General features: G+C 30.9%; 1 protein-coding gene across 1 annotated transcript in view; it reads left to right on the top strand.

Annotated features, from left to right (window-relative positions):
- Positions 1 to 8,619: 8,619 nt before the first annotated feature.
- The window catches only part of LOC108694857 (segmentation protein cap'n'collar), a 112,443-nt gene continuing 104,710 nt past the window's right edge, over positions 8,620 to 16,352 (top strand). The window contains exon 1 of the mRNA XM_018204541.1: positions 8,620 to 9,360. Coding sequence (XP_018060030.1) covers positions 8,908 to 9,360 — 453 coding nt within the window. The 5' untranslated portion in view covers positions 8,620 to 8,907. The remainder of the gene's footprint in view (positions 9,361 to 16,352) is intronic.

The following is a 16,352-nucleotide window of genomic DNA, read 5'->3' as shown; positions in this document are numbered from 1 at the left end:
TAAATACCAGAAAATAATGAGATAAATTTAAAAATATTTAATTATACCTGGAGGAAAAATTTTTACGAAAAATTACACAGATTGAGATAAGATCTTAGAAATTCTTAGTTTTTCATAGATATTTATAGTGAGACGTAGAATGTTTGTTTGAAAAAGCAAACAATTCTCTGCCCTCAAACAACGTCACTTTATATCCCATTACAAATATCTATGAAGAACTAAGAATTTCTAAGATGTCTCACTCTATGCTTACCGCATAGATTGAGACATCTTAGAAATTGTTTTTCGCCAGGATATTATAGGTCAATTGTTTTAACAATAATATAGATTAAGTTTTTGTTCTGGAATTAAGTACGTAGGCATCTAATAAAACTGATCACACGGATATAAAGATACGAAGGCTGCAAAGTGTCTAATATAGTTATACAGGGAAACAAAATCAATCTACAAACATTCATGTGTTCTCCAATTTTACTCCTTGAATATTTCTTCTGCCGGTGGTTAATTATATCCGAAATTCGTGTGTCCTTGTAAAAATACAGTTGAAATTTAAGCACTTGTTTAAATGAAACACATTATTAGTAATTGTCACGCTCGTTACACACGATGGTTCGGTATTTTTTTACCACAGAATTTCTACTGCCATTTTGCTTGCCATTATCAATGCCCACTACAAAATGGCATTATCTAATATCTTATTGTCAGTGTTTTTATTATTGGATCAATAATGGCACATAATTCATTGCGTTCGCATTTATATGGTTCTATGAGTGAACTGAGGACACGCACATATAAACACTTACACATATAACATACATATACAATCCCCGCACATGGAGAAAAATCTGTAAATAATAATCTGTAATAATTGCAGTATGAAATCACTTTTCATTATTCCATTAAGTAGATTTTGATACATTCTCCAAACGGCGAATTAATGAATCGACGCACAATTAGATATCTTACGTGTAAATAGCATATTTTTTCACTAACGGATATTCTCTCTTATTAAAGCGTAAACGAACGGTAATAGCTTCGGAATTTTTAAGGAAAATGCGAACCAACTGGCCTATTTTCACATTCTTATAATATCCGAAAGTATTCATGTAAATGCATATGTAATGTATGTACAATTATTCCGTAACTTGCATATTCATGGATCAGAATTTTAGCTGCAAATTTAAATGATGACATTTTATTTTCTATGATATTTGTATCAGGATTATTATTATTTAGTCTTAGATAAATTTATGAAGGTAGATAATGTCAGTTTTTATTTTTTGCTGAGAAGAATTTTATAATATCAAATACTTTGTACGCGATACTTTATACGACACGAAAAAAATGTATTGAAAGTTTGGATAGTAATCAAGAGTATGTACACTGAAAAAAAAATTATTGATTCAGTTAAAGTCTATATTACGGACTATCACTAACATAAGTAATTAATTCATGTATATTTTTATTGACGTAAAAACCTTGATTATTGAAATAATAATTTAATGCCTTTATGCCATGAATTAATCACTTATGTTAGTGACAGTCCATATAGACTTAATTGAATCAACAGCATTTTTTTCTCAGTGTACTTACATATTTTACGCAGTTAACTCTATTACGTCTTAAGAGAACGAGGCTGTCTCTCATATTATGTGAATGAATTAACATAACAATATATATTGTATACCATTCTCAACTGTATTGTTGTCATAAATATTTTGTTGTAAAAAATATGAAACATGTACAAGCATATGAATTAATATATTTATGTTTAAAGTACATCAGATATGTATTACCTTAAATTTTATTTTCTGAAATTAACATATACATCTTTTTATCCTTTTTTTTATAATATAATGTTATAAAATGATACAATGATATAAAATATCACAAAAATGTTAAATGAAATTTATTACGTAAAATTATAACCAATTATAACTGCTGAAAAGTGGAAAAATAATTTTTATTGTAACACAATCGGAGATTTTGAAATTAAGAAAAATTATTAATTTATATTTAAGCATAAAATATTAAAGCATAAATTACATTTTATTGGATTATGAAAAGTATTTTAATATTAATTAATAATAATAATCTACTATGTATGAAATATATTATATGCGAAACAGATATGTTAAATATACTAAATTACTCTTAAAAATTTCATAAATATTCTTCCAATTTTGTTTTTAATATCTATAAAATTGCTGCTTGTTATTGAATTAGTTAATTTTTTTTAAATAGTATTTGTTTGCCATCATGCATAGCACATAATTATTCGCTCAGTCAATTGGTGCACAATAAACCAACAACATTTTATAATTAAAGTACTTGTTTTAACATTGTATTTATAGGAGATCTAGCCGTAAATCATCATGAATCGCACTAATAAAAAATCTAGATAGAACTAATATCTCCTGACTATATTGATATAATGTTGACATAATGTTGAAATTCTAAGAATTATAGAAAAAGATAAGTAATAGGTCAAATCGAGATTAGAGTTAATCTTACATTGTGGAGCCGGATTTAAGAGTACTAGAATTGTCATTGCAAAAAATTCCCAAAAAATTTAAGTAATTAACATTCAAAGTGACAAAAGCGAAATACAAAACATTAAAGTATCTTTTATCTTTGTCTAAGAATTTGTTATTTATAAAGAATAAATGCTTTCTATTTGGTAACATGTAAGTCGGCACAAGAATTGTTATATCTTTGTTACTTGCTAAATCAATCAGTCAAGAAAGATAGATGATGCTTACGTCGCTTATAGCCAAATGAAAAGCATCTAATATTAAATTGAGAACAAATCGTGAATGTAATGAATAATTGATGTTTTCATGTTTAACGGATATGTCGTAACTGATTTATTTGGTATAGGATTAATTGCAAGATTTGAATTTTCTTTCATTATGTTGCTTGATGTAATATACTCTCAAATGTTAACAGATGTGTAATTTTCTAATTTCTCTTTCTTATATCATTTTTAACCAACGTAAGTTACGTAAAATATTTAAAAATATAATATTTTAATCTTTTGCAATACTTTACAATCTTTTAAATATAAAATGTCATTATATAACGATAAAAATGTAAGAAGCGTCATGCATAGCGCTTTATATATACATATACAGGGTCTTTAAAAACGGAAACGCTAAAATATCTCGAAAACGATCAACTTAAAAATATATAAAAACAAAGTTGTAAGACTTCAAAAAAATCTATCTGATGATAAAAGTTTAACCTTGGGTGGACATAATCTTGGGTTTACATAGTATATATCTTATAGCTTATTTTAAGAGCTTTTTAAAACATTATAATAAAATATTTTTTCATTAAGTATTTTTCGAGTTATAAGTTACAAATGCCTTGAAAGTTACAGAATCGCCGAAATTAGGATTACGCAAGGTATCCGACCGACGGCTAAAACTTCTTGAATATTGTTCAAAATCATGTCCTATATAACATTTGTCAAAATCAAGGCCAATTTATTTTCATTTTTACATAAAAATGAATTTTTAGCGCAAAAATGAAAATAAGAGGAATAATCTCCAATAACCTTGATTTTGACAAATGTTATCCAGAACATGATCCCGAATGACAAAAGGTTTTAGCCTTTGGTTAAACACCTTGCATAATGCTAATGCCAGCGTTACTCTAACTTTCAAGCCTTATAACTCGGAAAGTACTTCATGAAAAATTACTTTATTATAGTGTTTTGCTCTCGAGGCTACAAGAATATGCAATAAAAAATAGGGGAGTTCCATTTAAAAAATTCAACTTGACCTTCATATGATCTTGCAGACTCCATCCAAAGTCAATCTTATCATCATTTAGGTAGATTTTTTGAAGTCCACAACTTTGCTCTAATATATTTTTTGCTAGAATTGATCGTTTTCGAAATATTTTAGCGTTTCTAGACTTTTTGAAGACACACTTATAAGTCCAATTTTGACAAAGCGCTCCTATGCAGAATGAACTAAATCGAAAAGTCCTGTACCATTTTTTTGTAATTTACGAAATAGTCAACGAGATATTTCTAAAGATTGTCGAATAAGCGAGTAAAATCAATACATAAGACTATTTTAAGATTTCTTTCAGAGTTCTTTATAAAATATCTTAATGATTGAATGAATTTTTCTTAAAGAATTCTTAAAGAAGTTTTAAAATTATTTTATATGTAAATTTTAGATATTCTGGTTATTAGATAACTAAAAACAAAAATTGTGAAAATTGAAATTTTAAAGGAGGACTTTTAGACTTAATTAGTCCGCTCTATCTACACACGAGTGTTTTGTTTCAAAACTTACCAGATACCCTATATATACACAATATTTTTTTTAAAGACGACTATAAATGTACCAACGTATACATCGCGACGTGTATGAATATATTGTTATTTATAATGAATATTACATATAATTTATTACATATAATTTTACATTTAATTTATGCACGCACACACTCTAAAATAATTTATATTTAGATCAAAATAATTATCAAAACTACGCAGAGGAGGCTCCTAAAACATACATGTATATATAATATATTAGGTGTGGGAAAAAGTTCGTGGCGTTTTTTTAATGCCATCTAACGGGAAAAACGTCACGAATTTTTTCCTACACCTAATATATATAGATTCATTACACAAACTTGACATTTGATATTTTCACGAGTTTCCTGTAATTGTTCTGTTAATTTTAGAATCAACAACAGTAGACGTATTTGACGACTCTGACCCCATATTCTAAGTACTCGGTATGTTATGTTAAACACAATAGACGCGATTACAATACGATTAGAATCGATATCTGGGATATTTCATATTTTCAACAAATCCTTGTATGATTGGGACCCAGCTTATAGTGAGGAGAACTGCAGCTGACGATTGTCATATAAAGTATCAATCGCGATGACGCATTGCGGGGCGTTCCTTCATAAACACAGAAGAATTCACGTTGCATACTCCAGCATGTTTCAACATGTTCCTACCATAGCTCCTACTCACTCTAACGAGCACGTTTGAGTGAGTAGGAGTTATAGTTGGAGGAAGTAAGAGCATGTTGGAGCATGCAACGTTAACAAATGTAGAGACATGTATCGGTCTGGAGAAGTATTATAATAATGAAAGATAAGGAAAAGAGCGTATTCAGCGTTGTTCCAAAAGAAGAAGGCATGTCGCTCGCTGGAGAAGCTGTCGCGTTTAACCATGTGCGACCGTACTTAGTCGCCTGGCAACGAATCATCATCGACGAAGGTCATGCGTCAAGTGAGAGTGAAGGAACGCGTCGTTCAGTATGCGTAAGCGACACAAATTATATGTATACGCGTTACTATATGCAGAAGACTCGTGGTAAATGGTGCCATGTGTGCTGTCCAACACGGGGTCAAAGTTTGTTGTGGCGAATATTGTCGCGGACGGATGTTGCGACCTCGCCAGAGAGTGGAAATCGAAAGGCATTGATACATAGCTGATGGAGAAATCGTTGTCAACGATCGCATGAATCAAAGGCGCGCGCGGGTTTCTATTGACGAACAATTCAACATCGTAAATTATTATTAGCAAATTATTATTAGAAATCGACCACGCTTTCTTTCTACGAGCACTTCCGGATCTGCTCCGGAAATTGCTTACGCTAAGTACTTTGGTTGGAGATATATTAAAAATGAGACAATCGCTTCTGTGGGAATTTATCTAATGACAGTAAAACGCGGAGAAAGTAAATTGTTTCGCGAAGGATAGAAATTACATCGCGTATTACGCATGTTTACAAACGCACTAATTGTAAGAAAAAAATTTGCCTTCTGCAAAACTATAATTTAGTCGAGACATTTTTTTAATAGTAAACAAATATTCTGTTTTATATAACAAAAAATTTCTGCAAAATATATTTTTTGTTTTGTAAATAACAAAATAAAACTTGTTTATACGAAGGAGACAATTTTATTTGATTATATTAATTAAATATTATTTTGTCGTTATTTTGTCGTTAGTTTTGATTTATAGAATTAAACATTTTTTTCTACATGGTTTGCTGAAATATTTAATTATTATAGTTAGATACAGATTTGAAATTAGTTTTGTTTTGGACTATCAAAATAACGTTAACAATTACGTAATAACGTTAGGCATAATGAGTAGTGCTATAACCTTCTAACAATTTGAGTTCTACATAATTATTTTGATGATTTTAAACAAAATTATCTTCAGATCTGTTTAAATTTTTAAGTACTGCAGCAAATTCTTTCTGTGCAGCCATACGGTTAGATAATTGATAATGTAATTTTCAATCCGCGAAATTAAATTTGTAGCGGATTAATAATACTCGATAATTAAATTTATTTATCAAATAACAAATATAAATACGAAGTACTCCTAAGTATAGAAAAATTAAGGAAATTACTACAATTACTTTTATCCGGAAGAGGATGACGAATGTTTATTATACCTCGCTATATATTTGCGTAATTATAAAAACGTTGTGCATCACTTCGCTTTGTGACTGACTGGTAATAAGGCCAACGGTCTTTCATCAACGAATCGAACTCGCGCGTAGGAACGTATAAAAACAACGCACGTGTCGTCTATTCATTGGCGCTAGCTTGGCGTTCTATCGCGATCATGCATATGTATTTTAATCGAATACATATAAAGCCGCATGATACACAAATTATAAAGTTCGCATGGAATGTGGGCATATATTCCTTAACGAGTCTCAAAACGATTTTATCTTAATTTTTATATGGGGAGATATCTTCTTTCTATATATAGTTCGAATAATTTAATTAAAATAAATTTCAATTTAGAAAATATAAAACGGTGATGATCTAGACGATCAATATTATTCAATAATAATTTAAAATTGCATAATATAATATCATTGATTGTTTGGAGATTAGATTTTAAGACTATTTGTTTTTTGAATTGTTTTAAAGAGGGCATCGATAACGTACAAAATGTTTGACAAAATGTTGGATATTGAATCCAACGAGCTGCTCTTTATACGAGCTGCTCTTTATATTAAAGTATTATTCATTTCATGGTTTCCAATGTTTAAAACAAGCAACTGTGACCTGACTTGAATTTGTGAAGACAAAACTATAGATTAATATAATATAACTTGATTTGAATTTCTACAAAAATAATAAGATACTATAAACATAAAAGTTTCTAAAAGTTTCTAGTAGACAAATTTCGCAAGATACGCTACAAAATGTTACGTAACTACGCGTATCATCATAATTACACCTTGTATTGCAAAAATAAATAATATTTGAAAATACAAAAACTCAGTTACATAAACAGAACAAAATTGCAACGTATTCAATCGTTTTGCGTCGCGCTAATGAGACTTTCAACGCCGTGATTGTGCATCTTTATGCGATTCTTATTTGCTCACAATACATCGTATCGCAAACGAATAATCGAAGTTCGTTTGAAACATTATTAAAAAAAAAAAAAAAAAAAAATCGCGTGCACGGATATAAACAAGCGCTTGTTGACGCATTTGACGTGATGCTCTCTGAAGAAGATACATCTCGCGATTTTGTTTCGATCGAGCATATCGATTTCTACTCTTTTTTTCGTGCTCGGAAGTCGCATGTGTATGCGAGCCTGCAGAAATCGTCAGACGATAACGAAATCGAATTCGGCAGTTTGTTGCCGTTTGTGCAAACGCGCAAAAAAGAATTAACGATAATCAGCGGACGCGCGCGCGATTGAGGAAACGCGCGGGGAAATCAGCAGCGTCGGCGCGGCCCTGACGAGTGTGCGACGTCGCCTAAGCCGCGAGTGCTGAGTCACATTTCGCGAACGATCTCTCCCGGCGAGGTGTTCGACGTTCGCTCGCTCGCTCGTTCGCTCGGACGGTTTCTCCGCGTAACGAAACTCCGTGTCGGGAGGCTAAAGCAGGGTGAAGTGTCGTGCGCGGACAAAAGTGTCATCTCATCGCCGCGCGAAGCTGAGCGTTAAAAGAAGGAAACGCGGCATAACGCTCGACGCGTCGCTCGTCCGCGGATGAACCGCGCGAAGTGCGAACCCGTCTTCGGATTCGAATTATCGTGAGTGATTTTTTTTTCATGCGCCCGCGTCGCTCACGCGGAAGCTGTGTGTACGGCACGGGATCTGTCAGTTACTCTGTTTGCTGTCAGTAATCAGATCGACACCTCTGTCTTGCAGCTTGCTCTGTCTGTTTGCCTCGCGATCGCAGCTGATTCGCGCGTGGAGCCATCGCTGATCACCCAACGAGACTTTCGCAAGTCGCACTGTCACCGATAGTGTCCAAAGGTTTGTCGCCGACGACAAAAGGAGGTGCGGACTGCGGAGCAGTCGCCTGTCAGAGGAGTGTCCGCGAGGCATGCGTGCACGAAATGCGCATGGCTGCACAGGCTGCACTGCGGGTTAATCAGTGGCTCGTGTGCGGTTTTGAGGTTATTTCGGTCTCGTGTAACTGACCTATACCCGGCTAGCTGGGAAAGCCGCGGATCTTTTATTTCGACTCCGGCACGCCAAACGATCGGTCGCCTTCACTGTTCGACGGTTCCTCCTCATTTTTTGCAAAAAAATTTCAACGGTTACCGAACATCCTCGTCATCACGTTGAACTGTGTACTCTAACCTTAAAAACTAGAGCAGAAACACGCGACTCGTTCCAACTCATTCGTGATGTGTCTCATAGTCAGGTGAACGGTCGCTGTTTTTCGGGTAGACTCTTTGTTTACGTGTGACTCTCTTTACGTTTTGGTCACGCGCGATGTCAATGGATATCTTGCGGAATTGCGTCATCTCCTCATGACGCCGAGTCTATTGTTTGTAGGGATAGTCAGGAATAGCTAGGCAGTGTGACAACGTGTCAAGATCTGTAGGACTGTTTTTGAGCAAGATTTAATTCAAGAGAAACGGATCAAGATGTTGTGCATGAAGAAATTGTATCGGGAGGAGTTGCTGCAGCTCGCATTGCTGCTCTCCTTGCTGCGTGTGGATCCTAACTCCTACCTTGGCCTAGATATTCAGACAATCGGCGTGGGATCTCTGGATCTCAACAATGGATCTGGATGGCACACGGATCACACAATTGTCCATCGCCCGATGTTCATCCATCCAAAGAATCCAGACTCTATGCTTCTGAATTACCAAAGGGATCTATTCGAGGAACTCAACTCGTTGGGCAGATACAACAGAATGAATTCTGGTCTCAATGCCATACAGGCCTATCTACTGAATGTCGAAGAATCCAATAGAATGGCAGGCCCCAGTGTACCAGTTTCTACAAACACAACTAGGAATATGACATCTCCTGATCCACCAACTTCCACCCAGAATCCTGCAGAGCCAGTTGGCGCAGCGGAGCTCACTCAAGAGGTAAATCTTTCAATTGATTTTACTAGCAAAGATTATAATATAGAGAATTACTATAGAGATTATAATATAGAGATTATAATATAGAGATTATAATATAGAGAATAAAAATTGATATGTATTACAATGTATAATGTAGACATCTGTGTTATTAAAAAGTTGATTTTGCTAGTAGGAATTATGGAGTAAGAGTATTTATATATTTTTACAAAATATATCGTAGGTGTATCCTCATGTTATTAAATAATTTCTAGTAGGGATTATATAATATAGGAAATAAAATAACGAATTAGTATGTGTTACAATATATAAGTATATAACATAGTCTATATTTCTGAATTATATCATATCTCTTAAATAATTGATTTTGCTAGGAATTATATGATATAGAAAACAGAATAAGGATTAGTATGTGTTACAATGTTATTATAGTATGTGTTCCAATGTATAACATAGATATAGCTGTGTGTTATTATTAAAACTGTTATTTAATACTTTGATTGCCATACATAGATTATTTCTTTTTTTACAATATAAAAGCTAATGCTTCTCTTTATTCTTTTGCTCTTAATCTTTTAAACACATAATCATGATCTAACATTTATATTTGAGAATAGTTAAGTATTATTTTAAATGCTGCATAGTTTCAAGTGAAAGTTTCTTTGCTTAATCTATTATTCATTTTAAAATATATAATTTTTTTATAGTTAATAATATCATTTATGACACCACGTAATGTAATACTAACGATGAATTACAGAGAGGCACTGATATTTATGTAAATACTGTATCATCATTGTTATTCGTAGCATTTTATACTATTTTTTAACAAAGGTACAAAAAAATAATCGATTCTATACGTAAATTCTGGCCGCGTTAAACTGCATGCAACAATCAGATTTAAAAATAATATTTGGCAATGCACATTTGGCGCGTATATCTGGAACATTTTTTTGCTCGATGCAAACATTCAGAAAAATCAGTAATAACTGTGTCGCGTCACGGTCACATTGGTAAGTCAAGATTTGTTGAAAGAAGAACGCAATATCACTCTGACAATAGTATATAATCGTGTAATGTAAATGACCCCACAAGTCCTTGTGACAACCTTGTTGCTTGTAGAGGCGGCCTTCTTCGTCTTTCCATCTTTTCCTCTCTTCTCTTTTTTTCGAAGCACTAAATTGATTCGTATACAATTTCAATCTTTTATTAATATCAATTGAAACACATAGAAATACCTGAAGTACTGAAACGTAAGCAATAAACGAATCGACTGATCAATAATAGAAAACAAGGCAATAACATTAGCATATTCAAAATGTTGATTTGTTTACTGTTTATGTTCATTGGATTCAGAAAGTAGTCAAGAGGGATCATTGGCGCGCGAGCAAAATTTTTATTTCAAATTAAATATGAAAAGAATATTAAATTATTATTTAAATTATTACATTAAAAAAGTATTATTTAAACGTATAATTCGTGAGACATTATTTAAAATTATATTAACACAAACAAAAGAGGAATGATATATAATAAGATGTTTTTTATATTTTGGAATTTCTTGAAATAAAAATTTTTTTTGAAATGTCAAAATTGTGATTAGACGTTTCAGAAATATTAAAAATATATATAACATTTTACTATATTTATATTAAAAAAGGAGGGACCATGCTTGTCTCTCACCAGTGCGTACTCTTATTAGTTAAGTTTTTTGTATGTCATAATCTTTATTTGTTTTGTGAAAACTTACGCGGTTTATATAACCAATAATTACATTTATGAGTTGAATATAAAACTTTAACGTAGTATTTCAAACGCGTGTTATAAACAATCAAATATAGAATTAGAGATACATTATATAATCTAAACACTCAGTTACTTCTTTTTATTTTTAAGTTTTATTTTTGCTTCTAACATAAGAGGAAATGCAAGTTATAAATTATTCATATTTCAACATAACTATATATAAATGTGTTTATCTTCACAATTTAGAAATGTATATCTAGCGATATTTAATATTAATTTTGTTTCAAATTGTTTCCGTATCTTTGCCTTATGAAAAAAAGTTACATGTTGCTGATAAAATTCGAAAGAAACTAAGTTTACGATCGGATACCATAAATAATGCCGTGTGATGGAAATAACCGATTGATGATTCATAAACCCACTTTTCTTTGTTGTGTCTGAAAATATGACTGCATTCAATCATTTATAATTCATCTTTTTTTGTGATTTTTTGTCGAATCTACACGAGAGTCAGTTTTTTCCTTCTGAGTATACAAACGTCCTTGTATGCTCAGGTTATCTATACCTATACTAGTCAATCTAGGTCAATTAATTGCGAATCTGTTCCCAATCATTTAGCGATGACCATTTTTAGCAAATTTAAAAATCCTTCCATCATGTACATATATTGAGTATAATGACGCATTACGATTGATACGTTCATGTATGTGTATGTCTGATAAAGAAAGTACATTATCTTATGCTGATAACACAAAGCTTACGCTTCATAAACAATAATGTACTAATCGTGCGTGATAAATATCATAATTTAGATAATAATGCATAATAAGATACAATATTGTTAGTAAAATTATTTACTATCTTCTAATTCTTTTGAATTTTCTCTCAGAATCTTACATTCGGTTTTTAGCCATTCCGGATTTTAAATAATGATAATATATTCGTAATATATTTTTTATATCCGTGTTAAATTCAATTTAAAGTTTATTTATCTCTATTTTAGCTGACATTTGAACCGATGATCTAGAGTTTTAAGAGTGTAGTTCGACCAATTTTATAGTTTAATATCTCTTAAATTATTGAGTGCCTGAGCAAACGGCAAAATACGTCGATTTTTTTTCGATGCACAACCTACTGGGAAAAATTCAGAGTAATCGAGAAAAAAATCTCGCGTCGGTTCCTTGTTAGTGATAAATATATAGATATATAAAATATATTTACACTAAAATATTTAAATACTAAGATGGCTTGGATCGAAAATAGAATTTTTCTTATTTAATTAGATTTATTCTCCATGATGTCCAATTTTGTGCTATAATTATTGTCTTAATTTAAATTATATGAAACAAAAAAGTTTTGGTAGTTTTCCTCGTGAGAGAACATACTTAGATACGCGATTGATTTATTTAAAATAGAATCGTATCAACTGGATTCAATCATTAATAGAATTCTGCGATCTTTGGTGAACTAAGATCACATGCGAGGTTATGATATCACTCGCACACGTCGAAATCTTTTCTGCATTATCTCACCACTTGCGTGAAATTCTTCAGGTGTAATTGCATTGCAAAATCAAGTGTGTAATAAATGTTTTCACATGTATGTGAATTAATTTTCTATGTAAAAATAACACTATACCTTTAAAACCAATATTTGTATGCCCAATATATGTAAAACCAATATATGTATAAAGTCCAATATATGAATAAAGTATAATGCAGTATGTTATTTTTATGGAAAATTAAATTACACACACACACACACACACACACACACACACACACACAGAGAGGCGCGCGCGCGCACGCACGCAGTGAAAAAAATTTACTAAATCTTAATACATATTTGTTTTAATAAAAAAAATTATAATAGTATTAATAATAAATATTAATAATATAAATATTAATAATTAATAATAAATATTTACTCATAATAAAAAAAATTATAGTTAAGTCAAATTAATTGTTTAAATTAATGTATCAAATAAATATATGTTTAGTAAATATTTACTTAGAACATTTGTTCAAACATTTTTTTTAATTTAGCATTTTTTTATCGTATTTATTATACTTGGATTTGCAGTATGAATGCTCATGTTCATAAGGATTGCTAGTTCTATCGATTTACCGAATGTTTAAAATCTGCATATTTTACGTGCCGTATAATACAGACTAGATTTTTAAAAAATATAGTAAAATATATTATTTTTTATATTCAAATTTTAGATTTCATTTTCGTGAAATAAAAAGTGTATATATAAATGTAAAGAATATACTTAGAAACATAAACAAAAATTTCTCTAAGAATTTTTAAGAAATTATATATAGCTTTAAAGATACTGTTTTTGAATGATAATAGTCACTACTCTGACGCACTATGTTACGAACACAGAATGATGCAATCGGAACAAAAATGTGTCTAATGACTTTTTAAATATATCTATAATTCTTTTAACTGGAGTAATATTTCGTGAAATGCTTATGCATCAAATACGAATGTGCACTGTGATAAGTAAGCAATTCTCACGTCAGAAATATTTCTGAAACAAGCTATAATATCATTCGCAATTTGTAAGTATACTTAAAAGAGTCACGATTAATACGACAAAAAGTGACAGAATAAAACATGTTGATTTTAAAATATCAACGTGTCACGTTTCTTATATTTCTTATTTATTAATTCATTAATTAATGAACATTATTAATTAATGATACAAACAATAATACTGCGATTATTTAAAAAATGTAGTGATATAATATATTATTTTTATTTTCAATTTTTGGACTTCATTTTCGTAACATAAAATGCATTTTGTAGATATGAAGGATACATTTAGAAACGTAAACAAAAATTTTTTTTAAGAAATTGTAAGGAATTTAGTCTTTAACAAGAATTTTTGTATTTGTGACATTGCAACAATTAAGACACATATAATCAATCTTTTTCATTAAAAATTTATGTTTATAAATAAAAATAGATAAAAAGGACTGTGTAAAGATATAACTATTTTTGAATGTTACTGAGTATATAACGAAAAGCATACGTAAATATATTTTCCGTTATACATTACCGAGAACTGCTTTGTTCCAAATTAGATATCTGGCTTCATTTCAACACGTGAGTGACATCAGTAAATTTATTAGATTTCGAACAGCATTCAGTGCAATATCAATTATTTTGCAAAAAGATAATTTAATTTTTTTTATAGCAATTATAAATATCGTAGCAATAAATCGCGCCGCTTTATTCGAGTAAAACATTTGTGCGAGACATTGCCAAAATTTTTCGTCAGGCTTTTGCGACGGCCTCGATTATAAAAATAATTATATGCAAATACTCCCGTTGAAAACTTAGCGAAAAAAAAGTACGCACGAGAAACAGATGTGACCTCGATTTTCTGAGGATTGATGTAAAACTCTCTGTGCAAATCTCATTTCCAGAACGATATATGCGTCCAGAATTAGAAAACGGTCGAAGGATTTTTAACGCGATCATAAAAAGCTGGTGCTCGTGAAAAAAAACCCTTTTGTCTTTACTTTTGCGTGTTAAGAACGCGTTGAATGATCGAATGCCATGCAAACTCCAAGTTTTACATTTTATGTTTCTGCGAGACTTCATAACACGCGATACTCAGCACTCAGTATTTATTGATAATCAGAGTACCCTTTTTTTCTTGAAGAGGTGACATTTAGGTATATGGATGTGCAAATTAAACGAAAGAGTGACGTTAACTGCCGTAGTAAATATTGGCGCGTTGAAAATTCTACAGATATCGGCCAAATATAGAACTATGAACGATATAAGTAATAATATTCTCAACGTAAGCTTTGCGTATGTTTCATAATATTTTGAAATTACAAATTTCTAATATTTGTACCAATAGGCTAGATACCAATAATAATTTGGCAAATAATTTGTACTAATATTAATAATCATATCTCTTCAACGTATTGTACTCTAGGAAACATGGTTTGAATAAATAACACACATTGCATAACTAATTTTATGAAAAAAAATATAAAAATTTTATTTTGCATTTTTTACGTGACTTATTTACAAATAGTGAATACATTATTATATATACATAAAAGTTTATTAAGAAAATTGTATTGTAGATTATATTAATTTATATCATTAAATTTTAAAGACATTTAATCTTATTATAATATTTTTTAAATATTTCTTATTAATCTTTTCGATTTATTTTGAGTCAATTTCTTTTCTTAAATGAATGTTTTTGTGTATAAAAATCGAGGATGTCAGACTTTCCCCGATTATAGAAAGATAGCTGCAACCAAGCGTATCTTGAGAGAAATACATAGTATTTTATGTAACGGTGAATACAGATCTTTTTAACGAGTCGAGATTAGCAAATTGTCCTACTCCGATCGAAGTGTATCTTTCATGTTCTCTAATGATTACATTATAGTAGATAAATAAAAGACAAAGCTAGGGATATATAACAATGCTTTATTGACAAATACAAGTGATAACAATGTAGTTTATTGGCAAATGTTGATTCTTCAATATACTTATATACATTTCATTTTATAAATAATACGATTTGCAAAACATTTGATAATATTGCAAAATATTTTTCATATAAATTCTATTTTTAAGAGTGAAAATATAGATAACATAATTTTTGAACATTGTATGTCGGAAAGAAAGGATTTAATTTGTAGTATCATAATTCATATATAACGCACGCACGCACGCACGCACGCACGCACGCACGCACGCACGCACGCACGCACGCACGCACGCACGCACGCACACAAACGTACATACACACGCACGCACACGCACGCACACACACACACACACACACACACACACACACACACACACACGCACACACACACACACACACACACACACACACACACACACACACACACACACACATATGCACAAACGCGCACGGAACTTGTTATCCTGGTTCATTACTTACTATCTTATGATGTAGCATTTTTTATCTCATAATGATTTTGTAAAAAATGTGAACTTTAAATTTATAGAGATATTAGCACAATGTGAAGATTTTTTTCGAACACTTCTGTGATTTTTCTCATTTCATAAAAATTTTACTTGCTTAATTCTCTTTCTTTCTCTAATATCACCAAACTGTATAATTTCTTAAGCATTTTGATAATGTAATAAGAGCAAAGTCTATATGGGGAAAAAAGTTATTAATAATAATTTAAAGTATAATAAATAATAATTTAAAGTGGAAGTTCTATACTACA

The sequence above is a fragment of the Atta colombica genome, unplaced genomic scaffold (assembly GCF_001594045.1).
Source record: "Atta colombica isolate Treedump-2 unplaced genomic scaffold, Acol1.0 scaffold125, whole genome shotgun sequence".
Lineage (NCBI taxonomy): Eukaryota > Metazoa > Arthropoda > Insecta > Hymenoptera > Formicidae > Atta > Atta colombica.
The sequence above is the reverse complement of the archived record's forward strand: the minus strand, read 5'-3'. Positions and strand labels throughout refer to the sequence as shown.